Source organism: Pelophylax lessonae (assembly GCF_965119305.1).
Source record: "Pelophylax lessonae genome assembly, chromosome: 12".
Classification (NCBI taxonomy): Eukaryota; Metazoa; Chordata; class Amphibia; order Anura; family Ranidae; genus Pelophylax; species Pelophylax lessonae.
Genome location: NC_138779.1, coordinates 128,965,646 through 128,992,473, shown reverse-complemented (window position 1 = coordinate 128,992,473; position 26,828 = coordinate 128,965,646). Strand labels below are relative to the sequence as shown.

At 45.1% G+C, this 26,828-nt stretch overlaps 1 protein-coding gene across 2 annotated transcripts in view; it reads right to left on the bottom strand.

Moving 5' to 3' along the window:
- ARCN1 (archain 1) overlaps positions 1-26,828 on the bottom strand; it is a 74,983-nt gene that overhangs the window by 40,949 nt on the left and 7,206 nt on the right. The window contains exons 2-3 of one of the 2 annotated variants that reach the window (XM_082273471.1): positions 8,436-8,699; positions 23-202 (exon numbers count right to left, since the gene is read on the bottom strand). In XM_082273471.1, the coding sequence (XP_082129597.1) occupies positions 23-202; positions 8,436-8,699 (444 nt within the window). Of the gene's footprint in view, positions 1-22; positions 203-5,548; positions 5,670-8,435; positions 8,700-26,828 lie in introns of those variants that run through there. The other variant, XM_082273470.1, reaches the window with a different exon arrangement.

The window sequence follows — 26,828 nt, the reverse complement described above, 5'->3', positions numbered from 1 at the left end:
ACATCAGCAAACAGAATCTCACCTCTCTGACAGCTCTGAACACTTTCTCTTCATGAGAGTCCATCTCAGTGAATGTTCGGATTTGGGCCAAGTTCACATTTTCTCTATATCCCAAAGCCACAATTTCATCAAATGCAAATATTAGATCAAAACAGTGATCAGAGATTTCAGTTTCTTCCAAGGCTCGACAGTATTCCGGAATCTGTTAAGGGTTACAATGTGTTACAAACATTACTCAGCATATTTGAGAGGGGGCCTAAAGTATCAAACACAATTTGACAATGCCTATTCAGGACTGCTATAAAAGACTACAGAATAATCAAATGGTGCTATTAATATTCCTCATTGATCTTGTACCCTATTTGTGCATAGGCACTTACACCCAAGGAAAAAAAAAAAAAAAAACAGATGATTAGGACTGCTGTCATATGAGCACAACAGGCAGAGTGGAAAGCTGCAGCTGTTGTGAAATACTAAATAAAGCTCCACAGTGAAAAGTAAACTGACTATTGAAGGCAATGTATCCATAAAGTTCAAACTGTACCTCACTGTTTAGGAGTCCATTTCACAAAAACTGGGAAAAGAAAATGAAAGCTAAAGAGTGACCAAATCGCAGTCTTGTTTAATTTTGCCCTAAAAAATCAAACCAGATTCTCCCCTAGGCAAGTGAAACATAATTTTTGCCTAGGCTCCCACCCTCCTTCTGTTGACTTCTAGATAAGAAATGTATATCCCCCGAGGCATTACTTTCCATTCATGCAAACAGAGGTTGTGCCAGATTTTAAGCATGTCTTCAGATAGGACACTACGGAGGAGATTTACTAAAACTGGTGCAGGTGTGCATGGTAGCCAATTAGCTTCTAACTTGAGCTTGTTCAATTACATTTTGACAAAAAAACTGGAAACGGATTTGTTTCTATGCAAAGCTACACCAGATTTTGCACTCTCCAGTTTTAGTGTTTGTTTACATATTCTATGAACATGGGATAGCCATGTTTCCTAAGATATGTGACATCAGTATCTCAGGACGCATTACTATCCTTCACAGTAAAACATGTAAACAGACACAGCACCAGATCTCTGCCTGAGCATGTACAAAACTTGGTGCCACGTCATTTGGGGGCCACCTGCACGAACCAGGAAGAGGCAGCTGGCTCCCTCCGACATAAAAACAAGGAAACTCGAGGTGTGGGACTGGATCTGTAGGAGAGGAGTGGTGCATGTGAGCAAGACAACCCTGGATCTGTTGTGCTCGTATAGAATCGTTGATCATTCTGTACCATGTTGTATCTTCTATACTAAAACCATAAAAGAGCAACAACAGACAATTCCATTTCTTTAAACCCCCAGAGGTCCATTAAAAAACAAGCAGTAGGGCTTTCTGCAGCAATATGGTGTAGACATGGTTAAAATAAAAAAAAAAAGAAAATTTAAAGAGCACAGTTGTGTGTTTCACAAAGGTGCTTAGTGTTCTGCTGGCTTCGGGAGTCCATGCCACAGCCTGTATTTATTGAATAGGTTGTAAAAGGCAGGTCGCGGTATGTAACCAAGGGCCCCATTCATAACAGAGAATGGATATCGCTATTCACTCTGTTATACACACATTTAAAAAAAAAAAAAAACAATTTTTGTAAAATGTTACCGTAAAATTCCTTTCTCCGAGTCCTCCGACAGTCCCCGCCCATTCACACAGTCTTCATTTACTTATGGGGTATTGACTTCATCTCCACAGGAGTTTCTAGGCATAAGACTTGTAAAAGAACAATAAAATCTACATAGTCACACCCATGGGGGCTGTCCTACCAGTCCAATACCCCCCTGCAATAGCCATCCCAATTCAGTTTGGTCGCAAGCAGTAAAAGTGTACAAAAAGACCCCAAAAAGAGGGGCGGGGGTGGCTACTGTCGGAGGACTCAGAGAAAGGAATTTTACAAAAATTCAGTTTTCTCTTACGTCCTCCGACAGTCGCCGCCCAATCACACAGTCTTCACTTATGGGGATGTCCCAAAGCAGTGTAGACATGAGGGGTGGGCAACGCAACTGCCAGAAAAGCAACGTAGTACCCACATCAGAGAAAGGAACCTTACATGTACAAGAGGCTCAACATGAGCAACAACCCAGGAAAACAAATAACCAAGGGGAAAAGAACCCCAACAGCTCAGAACCCGTACAAAAAAACAGGGTTTCCTATGGAACAGCCGCACAGAGAACTTTGCGGCCAAAGGATGCATCAGCTGATGTCAGAACATCAATTTTGTAGAATTTTGAGTAAGTGTGCACCAACGACCAAGTCGTAGCCTTGCAAACACCTGGGCCACCGAGGCCTGATGCCAATAGGCCCAGGACGTACTCATCGACCTGGTAGAGTGCGCCTTGACAGGGAAGGGAGGAACCCGTTCCCGCAACAAATAGGCCTGTACAATGGTCTGTCTGATCCATTTGGCAATGGTTGCTGCAGACGCAGCCATACCCTTCTGAGGTCCCTCAGGAAGGACAAATAGAGAATCCGATTTCCGAAAGGATTCAGTCGACGACAGGTAAACCCTGATCGCCCGTACAACATCCAAGGCATGTAAGGCAACCTCCTTTGGATGCTTGGGATTCGCACAAAGCGAAGGCAACACAATGTCCTCATTCAGATGGAATTCCGAAACCACCTTTGGCAAAAAAGGATGGATTAGGTCGCAAGACCACCTTATCCCTATGAACCACCATGTAAGAAGAGCGGCAAGACAACGCCGCCAACTCTGACACCCTGCGAGCAGAAGTGATCGCCACCAGAAATGCAACCTTCTTAGATCGCATGGGCAACGAAAGTTCCCTGAGGTTTTCAAAGGGGGCACGTTGCAACACAGACAGAACCAAGTTCAAGTCCCATGGAAGCAAGGGCTCCCTTCTAGGAGGGGCCAAGTGACGCACACCTTGAATAAAGATGCGAATTAAGGAATGAGACGCCACAGGGTGCTGGAAAAGAACAGCCAGGGCAGATACCTGGCCTTTAATCGTGACCAACGCAAGGCGCTGAGCCACACCAGTCTGGAGGAAAGCCAACACCCTTGACACCGAGTAGGAACGAGGAGAGAAACCTCTGGACTCACACCAGGCAAAATAAAGCTTTCCATGTACGGTAATAAATCTTACCAGAAAAGGCTTTTCTAGCCTTGATCAAGGTAGGAATGACCTCTGAGGAGAGACCCCTGTCTCTCAGGACCTGGCTCTCAACAGCCAGGCCCTTAAAGCCAGTGACTGTAAAGCAGGATGGAAGATCGGTCCCTGAGACAGTAGATCTTCTCGCATTGGCAGCCGCCACGGAGGCTCTACGGCCAGGTAAACGATGTTCGTGTACCAGGACCGGCGAGGCCAGTCCGGCGCTACCAGAATCACCAGCGATTGTTCCGAGGCCAACCTGTGAAGGAACCTGGACAACAACTGGATCGGAGGAAAGGCATATATCAGGTAATACTGATGCCAAGGCACCACCAGCGCATCCGAGGCGTCTGCCAGAGGATCGCGTGTTCTTGCCACGAACCTTTCCACCTTGTGGTTCAGCCGAGACACGAACAAATCCACATCCGGGGATCCCCACTTCGCACACAGCATTTGAAACACCTCGGGGTGTAGGGACCATTCCCCCTGGTCCAGGGTCTGGCGGCTCAGATAGTCGGCCTGCCAATTCTCCACACCCGGAATGTGAACTGCCGATATCGCCGGGACATGAGTCTCGGCCCAAGACAGAATACCGGTCACCTCCTGGGCCGCCCGGGCACTCCTGATGCCCCCTTGGTGGTTGATGTAAGCCACCCCAGTGGCATTGTCCGTCTGCACCCTTACAGGACGGCCCTGAAGACGATCCGACCAATAGAGCAGGCACAGCCTGATCGCTCTAAATTCCAAAATGTTGATCGGAAGGGAGGATTCCTCCACCGACCAAGTGCCCTGGGCAGAGAGGTTGCCCAGAACGCCACTCCAGCCCGACAGGCTGGCATCCGTGGTGATCACTGTCCACAGAATTGGCCGGAAGGACTTCCCGTCCGACACAGCCGGGGACTGAAGCCACCACAATAGATCCATTCTGGTCTGGTGACTCAAGAGACACCCTCAGGTCCAAGGACTGAGGTAGTCTGTCCCACCTGGCGAGGATCTCCGCTTGAAGAGATCGTGTGTGAAACTGTGCAAATGGTATCGCCTCGAAGGCCGACACCATCAACCCCAGGGACCGCATACAGGTCCGGAGTGACGAGGAGTCGTCACTGAGGGACCTGACCTTGTTCTGTAGGGTCCGGAGCTTGTCCTCCGGCAAGAACACCTTTGCTTGAGCAGAGTCCAGAACCATCCCCAGATACTGGAGACGAACCGAAGGCGACAAGGTCGACTTCTGAACATTGATCGGCCAACCGAACTCCTGAAGCGTCTGGACCGTAGTGGACAGATCGTGCAGCAGGCTCTGACTGGCACTCGATCTTAACAGGAGATCGTCCAGATATCCCAAGACCGCAATGCCTTGTGCCCACAACAGGCGCCAACACTTTGGTAAAGACCCTTGGAGCCGAAAAAAGACCGAAAGGTAACGCCACAAACTGGTAATGATCCTCCGCAATGGTGTGCAGTAGCCAGGAATCGAACCTGAGGCTCCCCTAGTGGAAGGCGAGAACGCTAACCACAGAACCAGCGTACCACTGCTACCTGTACCCGATGGCGTGGGGTGCCTCACATATAGCAGGAAACCGCCCACCCTCAGATGGCAGGGGAGTGCCGCCAGCCAAAACGCAGGACACTAGTAGTGCACGGACGAACCTATGCAGTGTCCAGTGAGATAGCCACCTCACCTGGCTGCATCCCTGACGGACAGGGATGGGTCGTTTATGAGGCCAGGGCGAACACATAGCCTGCAAAACGCTCGATGGCGGGCTGGGATTCCATCGGACCCTCTGTCCTGGAGAACCAGGACGGTCAGTCCGATTCCCGGCTCCGCAGACGCCGTCTTCATCCGAAGATCCACTAACTAGTGCTGATAAAATAAACAGCTAGCAATGTAAAGAAAAAATATGACATCTTTTGAAAATAAACATAAAAGAAAAAAAGAGAAAAGGCTGAGACTGTAGCCTCAGCACAGGGAAGGCTATCCACTCCTGAAGCTAGGCAGAAGACAAACTGAATTGGGATGGCTATTGCAGGGGGGAATTGGACTGGTAGTACAGCCCCCATAGGTGTGACTATGTAGATTTATTGTTCTTTTACAAGTCTTATGCCTAGAAACTCCTGTGGAAGACTGTGTGATTGGGAGATTGGGAGGTGACTGTCGGAGGACGTAAGAGAAAATTATAATATATATATATATATATATATATATATATATATATATATATATATATATATATATATATATATATACACACACACACACACACACACACACGCACACACGCGCACACACACGCACACACGCGCACACACGCGCACACACGCGCACACGCACGCGCACACACACACTGGTTGAGGAAGCAATATTTTAGGTTGGCCTCAAGTTCTGTGTTAAGATACCACTTACCACTCTAGAGAAAAGTCTGAGCGTTTCAAGGTCCTCAAGGATGTTGCTGTTTTTTGTAGTAATTAGAACCATGTATAGTTTTTCCATAGGCTGGTAGACATAGCGAACACTTTCGGTTTCCAAAAGTATTGGGACGCCTGCCTTTACACCTACATGAACTTTAATGGCATCCCAGTGTTAGTCCGTAGGGTTCAATACTGAGTTGGCCTACTCTTTGCAGCTATAACAGGAAGGCTGTCCACAAGGTTTAGGAATGTGTCTATTGGATTGTTTGACCATTCTTCCAGAAGCACGTTTGTGAGGTCAGGCACTAATGTTGAAGAGAAGGCCTGGCTTGCAGTCTGCGCTATAATTCGTCCCAAAGGTTGAGGTCAGGACTCTGTGCAGGCCAGTCAAGTTCCTCCACCTCAAAACGCACTCCTCCATGTCTTTATGGAAATTTCTTTGTGCACTGGTCCAAATCATTTGGTGGAGGGGGGGGATTATGGTGTGGGGGTGTTTTTCAGGGGTTGGGCTTGGCCCCTAAGTTTCAGTGAAGTGAACTCTTAAGGCGTCAGCATACCAAGACATTTTGGACAGTTTCATGTTCCCAACTTTATGGGAACAGTTTGTGGTTGGCCCTTCCTGCTCCAACATGACTATGCACCAGTGCACAAAGCAAAGTCCATAAAGACATGGGTGAGCAAGTTTGGGGTGGAGGAACTTGACTGGCCTGCACAGAGTCCTGACCTCAACCTTTGGGACGAATTATAGCGCAGACTGCAAGCCAGGCCTTCTCTTCAACATTAGTGCCTGACCTCACAAACGTGCTTCTGGAAGAATGGTCAAACAATCCCATAGACACTCCTAAACCTTGTAGACAGCCTTCCCAGAAGAGTTGAAGCTGTTATAGCTGCAAAGAGTGGGCCAACTCAATATTGAACCCTAAGGACTAAGAATAGGATGCCATTAAAGTTCATGTGCGTGTAAAGGCACATGTTCAAATACTTTTGGTAATATATATATATATATATATATATATACATATACATATACATATATACATATATACATATACACACACATATACACACAGTGCTTTGCGAAAGTATTCGGCCCCCTTGAACTTTGTGACCTTTTGCCACATTTCAGGCTTCAAACATAAAAATATATAACTAATTTTTTGTGAAGAAACAACAACAAGTTGGACACAATCATGAAGTGGAACGAATTTTTTTTGGATATTTCAAACTTTGTTAAATAAAAAAACTGAAAAATTGGGCGTGCAAAATTATTCAGCCCCTTTACTTTCTGTGCAGCAAACTCTCTCCAGAAGTTCAGTGAGGATCTCTGAATGATCCAATGTTGACCTAAATGACTAATGATGATAAATAGAATCCACCTGTGTGTAATCAAGTCTCCGTATAAATGCACCTGCACTCTGATAGTCTCAGAGGCCAGTTTAAAGCGCAGAGAGCATCATGAAGAACAAGGAACACACCAGCCAGGTCTGAGATACTGTTGTGGAGAAGTTTAAAGCCGGATTTGGATACAAAAAAATTTTCCAAGCTTTAAACATCCCAAGGAGCACTGTGCAAGCGATAATATTTAAATGGAAGGAGGATCAGACCACTGCAAATCTACGAAGACCTGGCCGTCCCTCTAAACTTTCAACTCATACAAGGAGAAGACTGATCAGAGATGCAGCCAAGAGGCCCATGATCACTCTGGATGAACTGCAGAGATCTACAGCTGAGGTGGGAGACTCTGTCCATAGGACAACAATCAGTCGTATACTGCACAAATCTGGCCTTTATGGAAGAGTGGCAAGAAGAAAGCCATTTCTTAAAGATATCCATAAAAAGTGTCGTTTAAAGTTTGCCACAAGCCACCTGGGAGACACACCAAACATGTGGAAGAAGGTGCTCTGGTCAGATGAAACCAAAAATCGAACTTTTTGGCAACAATGCAAAACGATATGTTTGGCGTAAAAGCAACACAGCTCATCACCCTGAACACACCATCCCCACTGTCAAACATGGTGGTGGCAGCATCATGGTTTGGACCTGCTTTTCTTCAGCAGGGACAGGAAAGATGGGTAAAATTGATGGGAAGATGGATGGAACCAAATACAGGACCATTCTGGAAGACAATCTGATGGGAGTCTGCAAAAGACCTGAGACTGGGACGGAGATTTGTCTTCCAACAAGACAATGATCCAAAACAAAGCAAAATCTACAATGGAATGGTTCACAAAAACAAATCCAGGTGTTAGGATGGCCAAGTCAAAGTCCAGACCTGAATCCAATCGAGAATCTGTGTAAAGAACTGAAAACTGCTGTTCACAAATGCTCTCCCCATCCAACCTCACTGAGCTTGAGCTGTTTTGCAAGGAGGAATGGGCAAAAATTTCAGTCTCTCGATGTGCAAAACTGATATAGACATAAACCAAGCGACTTACAACTGTAATCGCAGCAAAAGGTGGCGCTACAAAGTATTAACTTAAGGGGGCTGAATAATTTTGCACGCCCAATTTTGCGGTTTTTTATTTGTTAAAAAAGTTTGAAATATCCAATAAATTCCATTCCACTTCATGATTGTGTCCCACTTGTTGATTCTCCACAAAAAATGCGTTTTATATCTTTATGTTTGAAGCCTGAAATGTGGCAAAAGGTTGAAAAGTTCAAGGGGGCCGAATACTTTCGCAAGGCACTGTGTGTATATGTATATATATATATATATATATATATATATATATATATATATATATATATATATATATATATATATATATATATATATATATATATATATACACACACACACACACACACACACACACACATACACTGGTTAAGGAAGCAATATTTTAGGTTGGCCTCAAGTTCTGTGTTAAGATACCACTTACCACTCTAGAGAAAAGTCTGAGCGTTTCAAGGTCCTCAAGGATGTTGCTGTTTTTTGTAGTAATTAGAACCATGTATAGTTTTTCCATAGGCTGGTAGACATAGCGAACACTTTCGGTTTCCACAAAGGTGTGTTGTTTTCCAGTATTCATTAATTTTGGGAAAGCAGCCAACAGTCCCTCAATCCGTGTCCGAGTCATCTCCACAAACTGCCTTGATACTATGGCCTTCCCTGCCTTCGTACAGACTGCAGCAGCCAGTAGCACCTGAAAAAAAAAATAGAGAAGTTTCCCAGTCCACACTCCTAATTCTAAAGAAAGCTTTACAAAGAACTTAGTATACAAAAGTAAAAAAAAAAAAATAAAAAAAAATAAAAAAAAAACAACACACACCCCACACGAAAACAAGTGATCACCAGTCAAATGTCTGTTTGACTGAGAAATCTAGCACTCGGGACAATGGACTGGTAACTGGTAAACATCATTGTTATACATATTTGTGTAAGCAAGGCTCTTATTGAGATGTGCAACAAAAATCTCCCTGAAAACACCACTGAAATCGCTCCAAAATGTCAGACCTTCTGAAGGCTCCTTCCACTGACTAAAATGCAATGCTCAACATGCCCAGAATACCCAATTCTAAGCAGTTATTAAACGTTGAGAAACATTTGTTATAAAAGAAAAAACAGTCAGCACCCTTAGAGCCAGTTCACACTACTCCGACTTGTCAGGCGATTTGGTCGCCTGACAATTAGCGCTCCATGCTGTGCAATGGAACCGTTCCAATCGGAGCGACTCAAGTCGCTCCGACTTAGAAAAAGGTTCCTGCACTACTTTTTGGCGAAGTCGGAGCGACTTGCATTGACTTCTATTATGAGAAGTCGTTTGCAAGCCGCGATGAAGTCGTGCTGCACGGGCGACTTTAAGTCGCCCGAAGTCTGGGCGACTGAGTCGGATTAGTGTGAACCGGCTCTTATGGTGTGCTTAATTCATTGACCTTGTACAAGTGCCCCGTCTGTCTCATTGGGTGCGTATATTTGTGTAGTCTTCAGCTGTGTATTGCAAAGTTTTGGCTTTTTATACATTCCATTCCAGCTACATAGCTTTCACATATAAACAAACGTGTATAATTATATATAAAAAGATGTCTACTTTGAAACAAGAAACAGATTAGATAATTATTTTGCTGACTGGCAGGGCATGGGTTATTGACTGCTTATTATGCAGTGATATGCTTATCCTAATAAACCTATTAGCAACAAAAGATGAAATTTAACCACCTCCACACCATTATATTGTACAAAAAGGGAGGGGCGGGAGATGCATTTCTGACATGCAAATACAAAACAGCACTGCAGAATGAAGGCAAAGGCAGTATATGTACTGATCAAGCTGTCATTAGATCAGATCACAGGCAATCTGATTGACTATGTGCCTTGTAATAGCTATTACAGTCAATCACAGCGACTACAAGTGTAAACAGTACAAAAGGACTTCTGGACCAGATATGCCAGCACCCGCCAGATTAACCAGACTTTAGAGGCTCAACAAAAAGGATACATGACACAGGAATTAAAAATTGTAGGTTTTTAATTGTACAAAATCCATGTAAATGCATAAAAACACACAGAGGCATAGAAGCCTAAAATAGATCCATAAATAGTTTTTACAGAAGTTTCTACTAGAATACCAGAAGACCTAGGTCTCCTTTGTTGAGCCTCTAAAGTCCGGTCAATTAGGCAGGTGCTGGTATATCTGGTCCCGCAGTCCTTTTGTACTATGTTTCAGGGATGTGGCTCTAACCAAATCTCTTTTCTCCATTGTTCAGCGACAGATGCAGCTCCATCTTTAGACCAATGGGTTATGCTCCTCCTATCAGGAATAGACACTAGGCAGGAAAAAAGCTTAACCACGCCTATGAGGCTGTCCCTGCAGGCATAACCCCACACATTCTGCTATCGGCAATCAGTTTATTTCTGCCTTGTTTTAGGAATAGGACCTAGCTCCCTGCTGGGAATTCGGTCTTAGCTATAATAGGGAAATGTAAGCATTAGTTTGTATTTTTTATTTTCACAAGTTAGTTCCTGAAGGACCAAGATCCGCGGAACTACAAGCAACAGCTGTGGTTTTGCACTGAATAATCTAGATCCTTAAGGTCTCCCAGCGAGCGTGAGCAGGTTATAGTCCAGAACTAGGCCTCGCCATGAGAGCCCCGTCTGAGGGGACAAGCCTGCGAGTGGACGTCTCACTGGGACGCGACGAGCTGGAACGCCCTGAGTCGCAGCTCCCCCCTGGTTGGCAGCACCCCCAACCCGGGTGGGAGGTGAGCTGTTTGAGTAGCGCCGGCCTGGTATCCTAGTGTGGTGAGTAGATTGTCCCCCCAAACCCACTTCAGTCTCGGGTGGATGTGGGCCCCCTCCCTGGAATAGGCCCATGGGCTCCCTCGGTTCCCCTGGCCTCTGAGGACTAGACCTGTATACCCTACCCTCAGCAGTCCACTGTCCCTTGAGGGGGCGGTAATATTGCGGTCGTTGTAGCGCTGCATTGGGGGGGGGGGGGCTTGTCCTGATGGGGTCCCTGTTGAGGGACCTTCCGATGCCTACTGTTCTAGGACCCCTTTTGGGGGTCCTGAAGACCGAATGGCACGCTGCGGGGGCCCCCCCATCTTGCTGTGGATCATTTCCATTGTGTTGCAGGGGCAGGCATTTTCTATAGTTCCCCCAATCTGAATACATTGAGCGGGCATTTTCCTGGTCTCTGGGAGTTTGTTCGTCCTCTTCCTGTGAAGTTCAGTATTACTTTGGTTTTTGCACAGAACGGGCTGGCAGTCTCCTAAACGGTCTGGTAAGGTTTTGCTGGGGTTTTTTTTTTCCTCATCCACTCCATTAGTTGATATTAGAGATTGAGAGCCCACTGTGATAGTGGGGAGATCAAGTTTTTGGCAATTTTTAAAGGGATACTGCTCTTATTTTAAAATCGGTGTAACATGGAGTCTCAGGATAAAATTTAACCTGCAGACCCCCTGGGAGCAAATGCAGAACCCTCTGGGTCACAGTCCCAGCCTGATCTCACAGCATTTTTGCAAAACCTTATGACCAAGGTAGATTGTCATTTCCAGTGTTGCCAGCTGCAACAGACATAGCCCACCCTGAGGGCATCTGTGTCGTTGCATTCTGACAGTGAAGAGGGCCTGTCTTCAGCCGCCACGCGGGAATGCACATTGGTGGAAGCCCTTATAGTTTCAAACTTTAAAAATTAGCTGATGACTCTACAGCGCCGGGTACGCAGGTGTCTTGGCTGCCGCAAATCCCATAAATCGGGCAAGCTTTTCCCTTGTCCAGAATGGTTTCATAATATTGTGGATAAACCATGGCGGTGCATTAAAGCGGAGTTCCAACCTCACCCCCTCCCCCTCCAGAAATTAAAAGTCAGCAGCTACACATACTGTAGCTGTTGACTTTTAATATTAGGAGACATACCTGTCCTGGAGTCCAGTGATGTCGGCACCACAGCCGAGGTTTCCATCAGCTGTCGGGTGCTGCAGCCGCCATTGCCGTTGAGGGAACCCGGCAGTGAAGCCTTGCGGCTTCACGGGCGGGTCCCTTAATGCGCATGCGCAAAGCGCACTGCATTTTGATTGGCTTGGCAGCATGGGAAGAAGGAGGGGACCAAACTTCCGAGGGCCGCCTCCCAGAAGTGGGGGAAGGGCACCTGTCAAAAACAGGTACCCATTTCTCCCTCCCCCCCTGAAAGGTGCAAAATGTGGCACCAGACGGGGGGGGGGGGGGGGGGGAGCAAATGAGCGGAAGTTCCACTTTTGGGTGGAACTCCGCTTTAAAGCACATGCTGGTGGTACCCAAGTGTTTTGCTCGCTGTTACCCCTTTGCGAAGGCGGTATCCAATAGGTGGACTGTACCGCCAAAAGGTGGATCATCCAGTGTTCAGATTAAATAAAGCCACTCTGGTACTGGTAGAAGAGTCTCCAACTTTTGCGGACCCCTTGGATAGACAGGTGGAGTCTTTATCCCGCTATCTACATGGGATAGCGAGTTCCATTTTGAAGACTATCTACGTGAACATCCTGGTGGCACAGACGGCTACTGAATGGGTGAAGTTACTCAGAAGTAAAATGGAAGCTGAACAGCTCCCCCTGCGCTGCTGGAACTAATGGACCAGTTGGCTCAAGCCCTGGTGATCATGTGTGATACATCCCTGGATTCAGCTCCGTTAGTGGCTGAGCCGTCGGCAGTGGGGATTGCCATAAGGGGCATGGTTGGCCAAAAAGCTGGTCTGCTGACCAGGCCTCGAACAAAAAGGCCTTTACTGATCTTTCCTTCACAGGAGAGAGGCTGTTTGGATCCTCTATGGATGAGCTAATCAAAAGGTATTACAGGGGGTAAGAGTACTCTTCTCCTCTAAACCTCTAAGGGCAAGGCACCACTTCCTAGGCAGGGGCCTTCCTTTACCGCTCAGAAACGTCTTTTTCCTACCTCTGAATCGCAAGAAAAAGGTAAAATCGTTCAGGCCTTCTGGGGGTTCCAAGAAGCCATGGTCAGGAAAACCTAAGACCAGCCAGTCCAGTTCTGCAGACAATTCCTTATCTGCATGAAGGGATGGCCTCACCCGCTTCTGGGGTGGGGGTGGGGTGTCTTTGTTTCTTTCCGGCACCCTGCACTTTCATTCAGGACAAATGGGTTCACAAATTGATCAGATCAGGGTACAAGATCGAATTCCCATCTCGCCCGTCGAACAGGTTCTTCCCGTCCAATCTTCACATATCTCCAGACCAGTTAAGGCACTTACGGGGGGCGGTGCACGATTTGCTGTCGCAAGGAGTGGTTACGCTGGTTCCTTCTCAGGAATGTTTCCAAGGGTTTTATTCAAACCTGTCCACTGTGCCGAGAAAAGAGGGCAAGGTGCATCCAATCCTGGATCTCAAGGCCCTGAACCGCTTCGGACGGGTACAGAAGTTTCAGATGGAATGCATCTGCACAGTAGTGGCGTCATTGCACCAGGGAGACTTCTTAGCCTCCATAGATAAAGGACGCATATCTACACATGCCTATTTGGTCATCAGCGGTTTCTTCGCTTTGCAGTAGCAGAGGAGCATTATCATTTTGTGGCATTACCCTTTTACCCTTTGGTCTAGCCTCCACTCCCAGGTAGTTTACCAAGGTGTTCACACCGTTGTTGGCATTGCGGTACCTAGACGATCTGCTGTTGAGAGCGGACTCCCATTCAGCCTTGATGGGCGACCTGACAATCACTGTAGAAACCTTGCAGGAGTTTGGTTGGAACATCAATTTCAAGAAATGCGCCGATACCTCCTTGAGACTGAATTATTTGAGCCTGACTCTGGATTCAGCTTTGGCGAGTTTTTTCCTCCCTCGGGACAAGCTGCAAAAATTGCAGGGGGTGATTCGGTTGCTATTGGACAACAATCTGTCTTCACTGCGGACTTGTATGCGGGCCTTAGGTCTGATGGTATCAACCTTCAAGGCGGTTTTGTTTGCTCAGTTCCATACCAGACCTTGCAAAAGTGAGAATCTTGTGAAATGGAACAAGGACCCAAAGTCCTTGGACTCGTTGGTTCGGTTGAGCCACAACATAAAGTCTGCTCTGTTGTGGTTGATTCAGTCTCCAGTACTATTCCGGGGCAAGTCCTTCCTCCCATTGTTTTGGACAGTGGTAACTTTCTTCCAGGAAGATCATTGTATGTGGAAATCGTACACTTCATGGTGTGAATAAAGGTGCCCCCTCGCTCGTTTTCAGTAGCTAGGGTTTTGGCCTTTCTGCAAAAAGGGGTTGAACAGCGTTTGGCTTTGGGCACTATCAAAGGCCAAGTGTCAGCTTTGGCTATATATTTTCAATGCCCGTTAGCTATGCATGCCTTGATTCGTACCTTCATTCAGAATATGTGCCATATGGCACCCGTGAGACGGTCCCGCTACCTCCGTAGGATCTGGTATTATCTGTTCTTCAAAAGCCTCCTTTTGAGAACATTTGGGAGATTCCTCAGCTTTCTTTATCTCAGAAGGTTGCCTTTTTGATGGCTATCAGTTCTGCCCACAGATTGTCTGAATTGGCGGCGTTGTCTTGTCGCTCACCTTATTTGGTGGTCCACAGAGATAAAGTGGCATTCCGACCAAATCAGTCTTTTCTTCCTAAGGTGGTTTCTGATTTTCTTCTGAATGAAGACATTGTGCTGCCTTCACTCTGTCCTAAGCCTAAGCATTCCAAGGAAATTGCTTTGAATTCTTTGGATATGGTTCGGGCGATCAGGGTTTATATGGAGGCCACTGAGTCTTTTAGAAAGTCAGAAGCTCTTTTTGTCCTTACCAAAGGATCTCGTAAAGGATTGGCTGCATCTGCTGCGACCATATCCAGATGGATCAGGCAGACGGTGGGTTCGGGGCTTATTCACTGAAGGATCAGGTTCCTCCTTTCCCAGTTAAGGCTCATTTTACTAGAGCGCCTTGTGCCTCTTGGACTTTTCACCATCAGGCGTCAGTGCTAAAAGTTTGCAAGGGGGCATCTTGGTTGTCTGTGCATACATTCACAAAATTCTACAAAGTAGATGTGTTGGCATCTTCGAATGCTTTCTTTTGGCAGCAAGTTTTTGCAGGCTGCTGTTTAAAAAGAGAATCCTTTTTTGTTTCTCTTTGAGGGTGTATGTTTTTTTCAAGGTAAGCTCCAGTTGTTCCTGGTTGAGCTCCACGTTACCTGGTTGGCTAGGTTTAGCCTTTGGGGAATTGCGTCTTTTTGCGTTGTCTTCACAACCCTCATGATTATACTGCTTTGGGAAATCCCATTGGTCTAAAGATGATGGAGCTGCGTCTGTCGATGAATGATAGAGAAAACTGGATTTTTGTAAGAACTCATCGTAACATCCTTTTCTCTGAAGTTCATCGACAGACGCAGCACCCACCCACCCCTCTACCTTTGAGAGAACAGGGTTTTTTTTGTCTTCTAAACACTGCTTGCAACTATCCTGATTGCTGATAGAGTGTGCGCATGGGGTTATGCCTGCAGGGACAGCCCCATAGGCGTGGTTAAGCTTTTTTCCTGCCTAGTGCCTATTCCTGCTAGGAGGAGCATAACACCCATTGGTTTAAAGATGATGGAGCTGCGTCTGTCGAACTTCAGAGAAAAAGATATTATGGTAAGTTCTTACAAAAATCCAAAAATATAAACAATAGGATTTCTTCCTCCTCTCTCAGCAGTTCTCTTGCCTGTAATACTACTCCCACTGGCCGCCAAAGAAAGGTGGGAAAATGGACAACAAAGAGGGCATACTGACTACCAACAATTTAGGGCAAAACATCATGCACCACCAACAGTTATATGGCACTCACCACTGAATACCAACATTTAAGGGGCATGCACTATAGTATACTATTGACCACCATCATTTAAAGGAGGCACTCATTACCAACCGCCACCATAAAGGGGCAATAACTCCCGATCACTGAAATCTGCAAGTTGTGCATTCCATAGTCCTTCCCTCCCCCTGCACACTATATGCAATGTCCTAAACCAATGAATTCTGGGAGCATTACAGGGCCTATCCCCTTATATAGGACAATATACAAAAAAAAAAAAAAAAGTGATTATTAACCACTTTACGTCTGCTCACAGTAATATTACTGCGGCAGAGTGGCTCGTTATCGTCTGACGACGTCTCGCTCCCGCTGTTTTCATTCACAGCAGGAGTCGGGCCAGGGGAGGAGCAGCGGCGATCGCCGCTGCTCTTACCCGATCGTCGGGGATCGAGTCTGGAGATCCGCCCGCTGTGTGTAAACACAGCGGGCGGATCTCCATAGTGACAGGGAGTGACAGATCGGACTGTTCAGCATAGCTGGACATCCGATCTGTCCATGACTCACTCAGTCACCTCCCCCCCCTACACGTCAGTAAGCACCAGGCATACATTAACCCCTCCCTCTCCAATAAAATTAACCCTTTCCCTGCCAGTGTCATTTTTACAGTAACAGTATAATATAATATATAGCACTGATTACTGCAGTAATGTCACTGGTACCCCCAAAAGTGTCAAAAATGTCAGTCAAGGGTCCGATCTGTCCGCCGCAATGTCGCAGTCCCGCAAAAAAAAAAAATCGCAGATCGCCGCCATTACGCGTTAAAAAAAAAAAAAAAACACCAAAAATGACAGAAATATCTTTCCCTTTGTTAGTAAACGCAATAACTTTTGCGCAAACCAATCAAAATACGCCTAATGTGATTTTTTTTACCAAACATATGTAGCATAAAACAAATTGGCCAAAAATTTTTTAAAAAATCTTTTTTGGGGGGAATTTCATATAAAAAAAATGTTAAAAATATTGTTATTTTTTCAAAATAAACGCTCTTTTTTTGTTTATAGCGCAAAAAGTAAAACTCGCACAGGTGATCAAATACCACCAAAAGAAAGCTCTGTTTGTGGGAAAAAAAGGACGTAAATTTCGTTTGGGTACGGCGTCGCACGACCGCGCAATTGTCAGTTGAAGTCGCACAGCGCCGAATCGCAAAAAGTGGCCTGGACGGAAGACAGCAAAATCCTCCTGTGGTAAAGTGGTTAAAGTGTTACTAAACCCAGGACCCTGTATTTACTATATCTGGTCTCCCACAGAACGTGAAAATACAATAGTTTTAGTAAATATAAACTGCAAAATACCTTTTCTCATCAGCAGTATATAGCAGTCTTGTGACTTCTATCAGTATCTGGGTAAAGCTTGTAGGAGGAGTTTTCATTCTCGTCCGTCTGTCCTATGAGGCAGCAGGACCCCTGACCCTCTGTCTGTACAGAGCTGATTGGCCCTGTGCTGATCACATGCTCTCTCCCAAGAAAAAAAACTCTCTAGCAATACACACCAAACTGAGCATGTGCAGCTTGCCCCCCAAGTGTCAGTTCTATTAGGACAGGGGTGGGGAACCTTTTTTCTGCCAAGGGCCATTTGGATTTTTGCAACATCATTCGGGGGCCGTACAAAATGTATGCATAAATGTAATAGCCATTGCTTTGCGCCAAAAAACGCTGTAAAAATTGCATGACTTTGAGGTCACAAAAGTGTGAAAGGGGCCTTCAGTAATCAAGGTATAGTGTGCCCCCATTCAAAGCAGGCTGACCACAGCGCGCCCCCTTTCAAAGCAGGCTGACCACAGCGCGCCCCCTTTCAAAGCAGGCTGACCACAGCGCGCCCCCTTTCAAAGCAGGCTGACCACAGCGCGCCCCCTTTCAAAGCAGGCTGACCACAGCGCGCCCCCTTTCAAAGCAGGCTGACCACAGCGCGCCCCCTTTCAATGCAGGCTGACCACAGCGCGCCCCCTTTCAATGCAGGCTGACCACAGCGCGCCCCCTTTCAATGCAGGCTGACCACAGCGCGCCCCCTTTCAATGCAGGCTGACCACAGCGCGCCCCCTTTCAATGCAGGCTGACCACAGCGCGCCCCCTTTCAATGCAGGCTGACCACAGCGCGCCCCCTTTCAATGCAGACTGACCACAGCGCGCCCCCTTTCAATGCAGACTAACCACAGCGCGACCCCTTTCAATGCAGACTGACCACAGCGTGCCCCCTTTCAATGCAGACTGACCACAGCGTGCCCCCAAAAATGCACAAAGCCAGTGCTCTTACCTGCAGTGGCGGTTTCTCGGCTTCTCCTCGAGTCCTCCCGCCTCCTCCTCGACCAATGGCATGTGTTTGCCTTTTCGGCCAATCAGGAAGCGGGCTTCAAACTCGCTTCCTGATTGGCCAGGGGGAGGATCCGTGTTACAATAGCGAATTTTCATTCGCTATTGTCACACAAATGGGCGGGCTCGGGTCCACCCTCTTCTGAGACTCACACTGTTAGGACGGAGCCATCGGCTCCTTCTGACAGCGGCACGGTGGGGGCCGGACGCAACGATTGTGCGGGCCGCAGGTTCCCCACCCCTGTATTAGGAGATGGATTGCGGACTGTGGAAGAAGGGGAGGACCACATTAGTCAGGATCAAACAGCCTTTTTATACAGTGCGGAGAATTAACCCCTTCCACAGTGAGTATAACAAGCCTGTTTTATACAGACTGATTTTACGGCTGTGGGTTTAGTAACACTTTAAATACCACCTATGAAATGATATTGTGTACAGGTTACATGACCGAGAAATTGTCAGTTAAACTATCATAGCACTAAAAAAATGAAATATGGTCTGGAGGTATGGTAACGACGGGGTATATACAGGCTAATACAAAAGTAGTTAAAGTGGCTCTAAAGCTAAAACATGTTTTACCTTAACTACTTGCCGACCAGCCGCTGTAGTGCTACAGCGGCAGGTCGGCTCTGTTACACGAAATGGCATACCTGTACGTTACTTCGTGTAGCAGATAGTAGAGGCGAGTGCTGATGGGCTAGAGGGGGGAGCCAATCAGCAGGTCTGGGGGATGCGATGTCCACTGGGCACCCACAATTTCTCCCAATGGAGACAGAACGGTGGTCTGCCGGTGTAAACACGTTAGACCGCTGTTCTGTTACAGATAAACACTGGGATTCGGTGATCCTCCTATTTAGGAACACAGGTCTCGGTGTTCATCCAGTGAATACAATCCCCACAGTGTTAGAAAGCACCCCCTAGGCATACATTTAACCCTTTGATCACCTCTTGTGTTAACCCCTTCCCTGCCAGTGTCATTAGCACAGTAAGGGCATATTTTTAGCACTGATTACTGTACTAGTGTCACTAGTCCCCTTAAAGTGTCAGTTGTCCGATTTTTCCAGCGCAATGCTGCAGTCCCGCTAAAAATCACTGATCGCCGTCATTACTAGTAAAAAAAAAAAAAAAAGTAAATATAGATATAAACAAATCTTTCCCCTAGTTTGTAGACGCGATAACTTTTGCGCAAACCAATATACGCTTATTGGGATTTTTTTTTTTTTACCCAAACTATGTAGCAGAATATAAATAACGGAATAAAATATCAAAAGCATATAATATTTCCAGTAGTGCAGGTTGGGTCGGTGAGTTTGCATTTTTACTCCCCCTCTGAGCACAGTGGTGGCAAGTAGTGGTGATCCAATATTACATCTGCACATCTAGCTATCATCCGAGGAGTGTGTAGCAGTCACAGACCTTTGTGCTAACTCTGCTGTCTTGGTGGATTTTATATGGACATTTTAATATTTTATTTGGATTTTATTCAGAGATAAATCCTGTCCATGTGATAGATTTATATGGGCAGGCTGTGTGAGAGAGACTGGTACTATTTACACATATATAGGTGTATACATATATATGTGTATACATGTTATTGATGGTGAGAGGTTACCACCATCCCTGCGCTACTGGAAATATTATATGCTTTTGATATTTTATTCCGTTATTTATATGCAAATTGTTTAAGTAGCAGCATTGTACATTTTTAGATCACCATCTCCGTTTGAGCGCTGGGGGTTGCTTGCTTGGTCTCCGCGGTTTGTAAGCATCGCTTTTTATATGTAGCAGAATACATATTGGCCTAAACTGAAATATTTTTTTTTTTTTATTGGGAATGTTTTATAGCAGAATGTAAAAAATATATACAGTATATTTTTTTTTCCCCAGAATTATTGCTCGTTTATAGCGCAAAAAATAAAAGCCGCAGAGGTGATCAAATACCACCAAAAGAAAGCTCTATTTGTGGGAAAAAAAATACACCAATTTTATTTGGTTACAGCGTCACACAACCGGGCAATTGTCAGTTAAAGTAACGCAGTGCCGTATCGCAAAAAATGGCCTGGTCATTAACCGCCTCACAAGACACTTCGCTTTACATGTAAAAATCTACCCTCAAACATATATACATTTTTTTTTTTTTTTTTTTTTAGCAGAGACCCTATAAAATGGTGTGTGTTGCAACTTCTTATGTCACATGGTATTTGCACAGCGGTTTTTCAAGAAAAACATTCATGAATTAAAAAAAAAAAAAAAAACCCAGTAAAGTTTTGTATAATGTGAAAGATGATGTTACATCGAGTAAATAGATACCCATCATGTCACGCTGTAAAATTGCGTCTGCCAGTGGAATGGCAGCAAACTACAGCGCTTAAAATTCTCCATAGGCTACGCTTTAAAACGCCTTTACAAGTTACCAGTTTAGAGTGGCACAGGAGGTCTGGTGCTAGAATTATTACTCTCACTCTGACGTACGCGAATATACCTCACATGTGCATGTGGGAGTAACGTATGCGTTCGCATTTGTGCGTAAGCATGGTGGCGCTTTAAATTTATTTATTTTAAGAGTAACTCCACTTTTGTTGGGGGGGGGGGGGGGGAACATTTTTCTCAGGGTGATGTACATTACAAGGATTTTAACAAACATTGTTGCAGATTCCTACCTTTTGTTATTCTGAAGTAAACATTGTTTTTCCTCTGTGCTCAGTGGGTCTAATTGGGAGAGGTTTCATAATTATTTATCAGCTGTGACAGCTGCAAAGCTCAAATGAGGGAAGCTGCTGGGTCTGCATCCCTTTAGACGTGCTCCTAATGGGAGTATTGCGCCAAAAATGACATTTTTGTTGCAGGGGATGTCAGAAATGTGACTTGCATCTTAGTGCAGACTTCGGGGAAAAATGGTGAGCCAATCACACAAGCAGGAAATGATGTTTCTGGGATGTGGTCAGTATACATTCTGTGTACAGAACACCTCCAGGTAGCCATATTGCATTTCCAGAAAATTACAACAGCTGCAGGTTGAAAAGGAAAAGTCATTTTTAATAACATTCAATTACAATATGATGTGTGTTACAATTGTATACGCTATGTTGTTTTTTTTCTTTAATTGCTATTTTTTCCCCCACAATAGTGGAGTTACTCTTGAATACAAATTTTTCTCTTTTTTTTTTTTTTTTTTTTTTTACAAACTTTATTGCTATAGCATGGGCCGTGACAGGTCCTCTTTATGGAGAGATTTGGGGTCTATTAGACCCCAAATCTCTCCTCTGGTCTTCCATGCAGCCGATTGGACCAAGAACGGTCCGATCGGCTGCTTCTCTGGCCACTGGCGGCCAGGTAAACAAAGGGGTGGAACTGGAAGTGACAAATACTCGTTGCTCCCGGTTTACAGAGAGGGGGGGAAATGACGTCAGTTCCTCCCTCTCTGTCCCAGGCAGCCATCGTCATCGCTCCTGGCCTCTGCGATGAGACCAGAGAGCCCAGGAGACACAGTGGCGGCAGGAGGGGGGGCCCTTCCGCCACCCACACAAGTGATTGAGCGGCTAATTAACCACTCGGATTACTTCCGCCTTCTACAGAATCGCCACCTAAAAATAATGGTAGGTGCAGGCATTTACCCGGTATAACCACTGAAACCCAAGGACGTACGGGTATGTCCTTGGGTGGGAATTGGTTAAGGGGGTAAAAACTTCTGGTCTTCAGGTGGTTAAAGAGGTTTTAAAGTCACGTAACAAAATTACTTCTATCATCTCTGTTTTTGCAAAATATAAAGTGCAGTGTGTTTCCTTTAAATTATAATCCTAAACACCTTTTTTTTTCCACAGCTTCCCTGTGCAGTCACATGATCTCCCTCTTCTGCGCTTCCTTGATCCAAGAACAGCAGTGGGAGGGGCTAAGATTCCCCAGTGATGTCAGCCAGCCAGCAGAGGCAGATCATGTGACCACACAGAGGCGTTGTGCAAAAAGGTTTTTAGGATTAGAATAAAAAAAAACAAAAAAACACACACACATGGGCATACTGTACTGCAGTGAATATCTTACTAAAACAGAGAAGATTCAAGGCATTGTGTTATGTAATGCACTGAAATATAGGCAGGAGGAGATCGGCTCTGCAGACAGACTGGAGCTTACAGGCAAGGAGGGAGGGGGAGAGACACTCAGAACACTGCGGATGATGGAGGCACACAGGCTGACCATGGTGGTCAGAGCTCAGCAGCCATAATAGCCGTTGTCAGCACACAGATGGGGACGCAGGAAGTGGAACTGGCAAGATCAACCAGGTATTTTAGATAAAATAAAAAGGACAAATGACAATGCAACAGCACTACGCTACCGATCATGCTTTAAAGGAAAAGGAGCTTTTTTTTTTTTAGAGTAACAACCACTTTAATGCATTCCCTGCGTTAGGTAAAAAATGTTCCTGCAGCAGTAATCGTCCCATCACCACCCCTTATACTTACCCGAGTCTTCACTTGATCCAGTACTGCCCATGTGTAGCAGCTCTTCTATCCCTGCTCTCAAAGGCAATGCTGAGGAAGCAGGAGTCATTGGCTCCTGTTGCTATAAGTCAAATCCTGTGATGAAGGAGTGCAGCTCAGGATTGAGCCCACACATGCTCTCCCTTTAGTAAACACAACACACAAACAACCTGTATGTCTAGAGAGAGGGAAAGCTGTTGAAGTTATATGCACATTTCCCCTTGACCCCTTTTACACTTGTGTGTGGGCATTGTGGTGTGTTGTGATGCCTATTATCCTTTTAGCCACTTGCCGACCGCCGCAAGTACATATACTGCGGCGGTCAGCCCCTCACAGGCAAAGTGACGTATGGGTACGTCACTAGCCTGTGAGGCTCTGGGGAGGGAGCGGGCGCGCTCATGCTCGGTCAAGGACCCCCCCGCGCGCGCGTGTGTGTGTGCCCGGCGGACCCGATGTCCGCCGGGCACTCGCGATCGTCCGTGACAGCAGGAGAAAGGCAGGCGGCTGATGTAAACAAGCCGCATGTCATTCTCCCCTGTGTATGAACAGTGATCATACGGTTCTACTATGTAGGACCGTTGATCACTGTTCCTACACCTCAAGCCACAGCCAATCACAGTAAGAATCACGCCCCTAGGGACACACACCACCCCTCCCTCTGAAATAAAGTTAACCCCTTCACTACCAGTGTCATTTTACAGTAACAGTGCATATGTATAGCACTGATTACTGTAGTAATGTCACTGGTACCTCCAAAAATGTCAGTCAAGGGTCCGATCTGTCCGCCGCAATGTCGCAGTCCCGCAAAAAAAAAAAAAAAAAAAAAAAACACGCAGATCGCCGCCATTACGCGTTAAAAAAACAAACAAAAATGACAAAAATCTTTCCATTAGTTAGTAAACGCAATAACTTTTGCGCGAACCAATCAAAATTACGCTTTTTGCGATTTTTTTTTCTACCAAAAATATGTAGCATAAAACAAATTGGCCTAAAATGTTAAAAAATTTAGATTTTTACATATTTTTTTGGGGGAATTTCATATATAAAAATTTGAAAAATATGGTTATTTTTGCAAAATTGACGCTCTTTTTGTTTATAGCGCATGATAAAAAAAAAAAAAAAAAAAAAAAATACTTATGTGCATTTTTGTTTTTTGTGGTGCATTGGCAGTTTATTAATAATGCTATAACACAATCCCCGTTACCACAGAGCAAGGGATTGCAAACGTGAATTGCTCAAAAAAAAAAGTCAAGCTTGGTTTTGCCTGTCTAGGTTCCCAGTCAGTCCCTATACACAATGTATGGAGCATTTATTGCAACCAATCCTAATAAGAATGAAGGCAATCAGACAAGCATTATAAAAATGACTAGACTATACCCCTGAATATAACATGGCTGATTCACAGTCATTACTAATTTAGCAGCTTTAAACAAAAATTGGGAAACTCTGCACAACTTTGTATATGAAATATTCCAAGTCTGATACAAAACATCTTTACATCATTTATAAATGGTTTGTTATACCCAATGAACTACAGTATATATAAAAATTCATCAAATGTACCGTATTTTTATGTAAATATTTGCCATGGCCCTTTCTGTGCCAGACCAATTTTTTCATATACTTGCTAAAATGTCCATTTTACTTAAAACCACATTTATTATATATTTATTTTTGTTTCCTTTTTTCCTTATTAGGGATTCGCAAATTATATCGCCTGACCACCAGGACATGCAGTTCCGGGAAGGTGATTTTTTTTTTTTTTTTTTTTTCACATTCACTTTTTTTTTTTTTGCCCCTCAAGCCTGGGTTCACATATATGCATGCTGAAATTGCTCAATTTTCTAGTGCGATTTAGGCACGCATTGCTGTGTGAAGATCATGGCGTTTTAAATGCGGTGCGTTTTTGGATTCGGAATGGATTTTGAAAAGTGGCACACACACACTGTACAGATATCATCACCGATTCTCTGACATTACTAAACTCTACACTGCTCTGTCGCATCTCCAGTCCCACGGCAATCACGCCCTCCTCCTCTCCAGGCCTTTGCTGGCCTCGCTGTGCCCTCTGCTGGGGTGTTCGTGGAGGACAAGAAAGGCTCCTGGCTGTTACCCGATGACAGCACATCATATCAGCGATCTTTAGCGGGATTGGGGCGGACAGATCAGACACCTGACATTTTTGGGGGGGACTAGTGACATTACTACAGTAATCAGTACTTAAAATATGCACGGTTACTGTACTAATGACACTGGCAGAGAAGGGGTTAAAACCAGGGGCGAGCAAAGGGTTAAGTCTGTCCCTAGGAGGTGCTTTCTAACTGTGTGGGGGATGGACTCACTAGATGAACATAGGGATCTGTGTTTCTGAATAGTAGGAACACAAGATCACTGTGTTCATCTGTGACAGAACAGCGGTCTGCCCTTCTGTTTCTAAGGGGAGCGATCGCAGGTTTCCGGCTGGCATCGCGTTTTCCAGACCCACCGATTGGCTTCACCCTTGGACAATCGGCGCGCGCCCCCACTGCCCATTACACGGAACGACGTTAAGGTACGTCATTTAACGTAATAGAGACGACCTGCCGCAGTACATGTGCGGCGGCTGGTTGACAAGTGGTTAAACTGACCTCATTTGCAGACCGAAGTTAATCCATTTGATCTCTAAAAGAACAGAAGATACAATGTTTCTTTTTATCTCTCTTTCAGCGCTAAGCGGCAATGATGTTGATAAACATTGCCAGCGGCTTTTTTTTTTTGTTTTTTGGACAGCTCTGAGCAGGAGAACTGCTCTGCACTTGTTACATGAATCGAGGAAATGCTGGATTAAAGCGGATGTAAACCTCATTTATGAAATCTGACCTATGCACATATCTGTAGTGTTTACTTTATCTTTCTCCAAAGCCCTAAAGTGGGGTACACACTAGTAGAAAATCTGCCGAAAATTCCCGTCCGAGGTAAAAATCGTATGATTTTCGGCTAGTGTGTACACAACTTTTAGCAGCCGATGCCGACATTTTCAACGAAAAAAAAAAAACGGAGGAACAAACACCAAAACTGTTATCAACTGTCCCCAGACGACTAATTTTCATTTATTGTGTATGCAGTACGTCCGTGAAAAATCGCATACAAAAGACCGCACATGATCTGAAGTTGCTGACATCCCAGAAGTCTAAAAAAATCGAACGAGAAATTTCGTGAACATTTATGCACTGTCAACTAAAAACGGTAATGAACGCTGAGCAAGAGAGAAAAATCGGAGAATATTTCGTCCGATTTCCGTCAAGTGTGTACGGGCCTTAAGTCCCGAGTCTTTCTACTGCTCCTCCTCTGTTATCAGCATGATAACTTCTGACAAGTTATTCGGACAAAGGAGATAAAAGCAGCTGGAAATTTGTGTCCAGGAGAGACCTAGAGACATAAGCAGAGAGCTTGTCTATTCATAGCACAGCTCTACAAGTTTGTTCCCATCAGCTCACACACACTAAGTATATGTGAGGGTTTAGACCCTTTTACACGAGAGGGCATCCCTCAGACCCCATTCACAAACATTTTCATAACAAGGTTTTGTGCATTTAAGATAAATAAAGTAGACAGCATCCAGCGATGTACCGCAGCTATCTGTATATAAACGCAGTTAATCGCAGTACAAAAGAGAAAAATTCTATACAAAAAAAAGGCAAGAATTTACTACCGCAGCTAAACACAGCCGCATGTAAACGAATTCTACAAATGGGAGTAATATTTGTGCCAAAAGCGTGGGAATTTCAAAAGAACAAAACATGCTTTTACCAGTGGCAGAACAACCGCCCGTGTGAAAGGGGCCTTTCAACCACTTTAATATCATGAGGGGGGGTTGAATCGAGAGCACGATTTTTTAATGATTAATTGTGCAGCTTCACTTTCTATCATCCCAAACCAGTCTACCCATTCTTCTCTGACATCAACAAGGCATTTTCCTCCACACAACTGCCGCTTTCTGGATATTTTCTCTTTTTTGGACCATTCTCTGTAAACCTGAGAGATGGTTGGGTGTGAAAATCCAAGTAGAACAGCAGTTTTTGAAATACTCAGACCAGCCCATCTGACACCAACAACCATGCCATGTTCAGTCGCTTAAATCCCCTTTCTTCCCCATTTTGATGCTCGGTTTGAACTTCAGCAAGTTATCTTCACTACATCTAGATGCCTAAATGTATTGAGTTGCTGTCATGTGATAAGCAATTTGTGTTACCA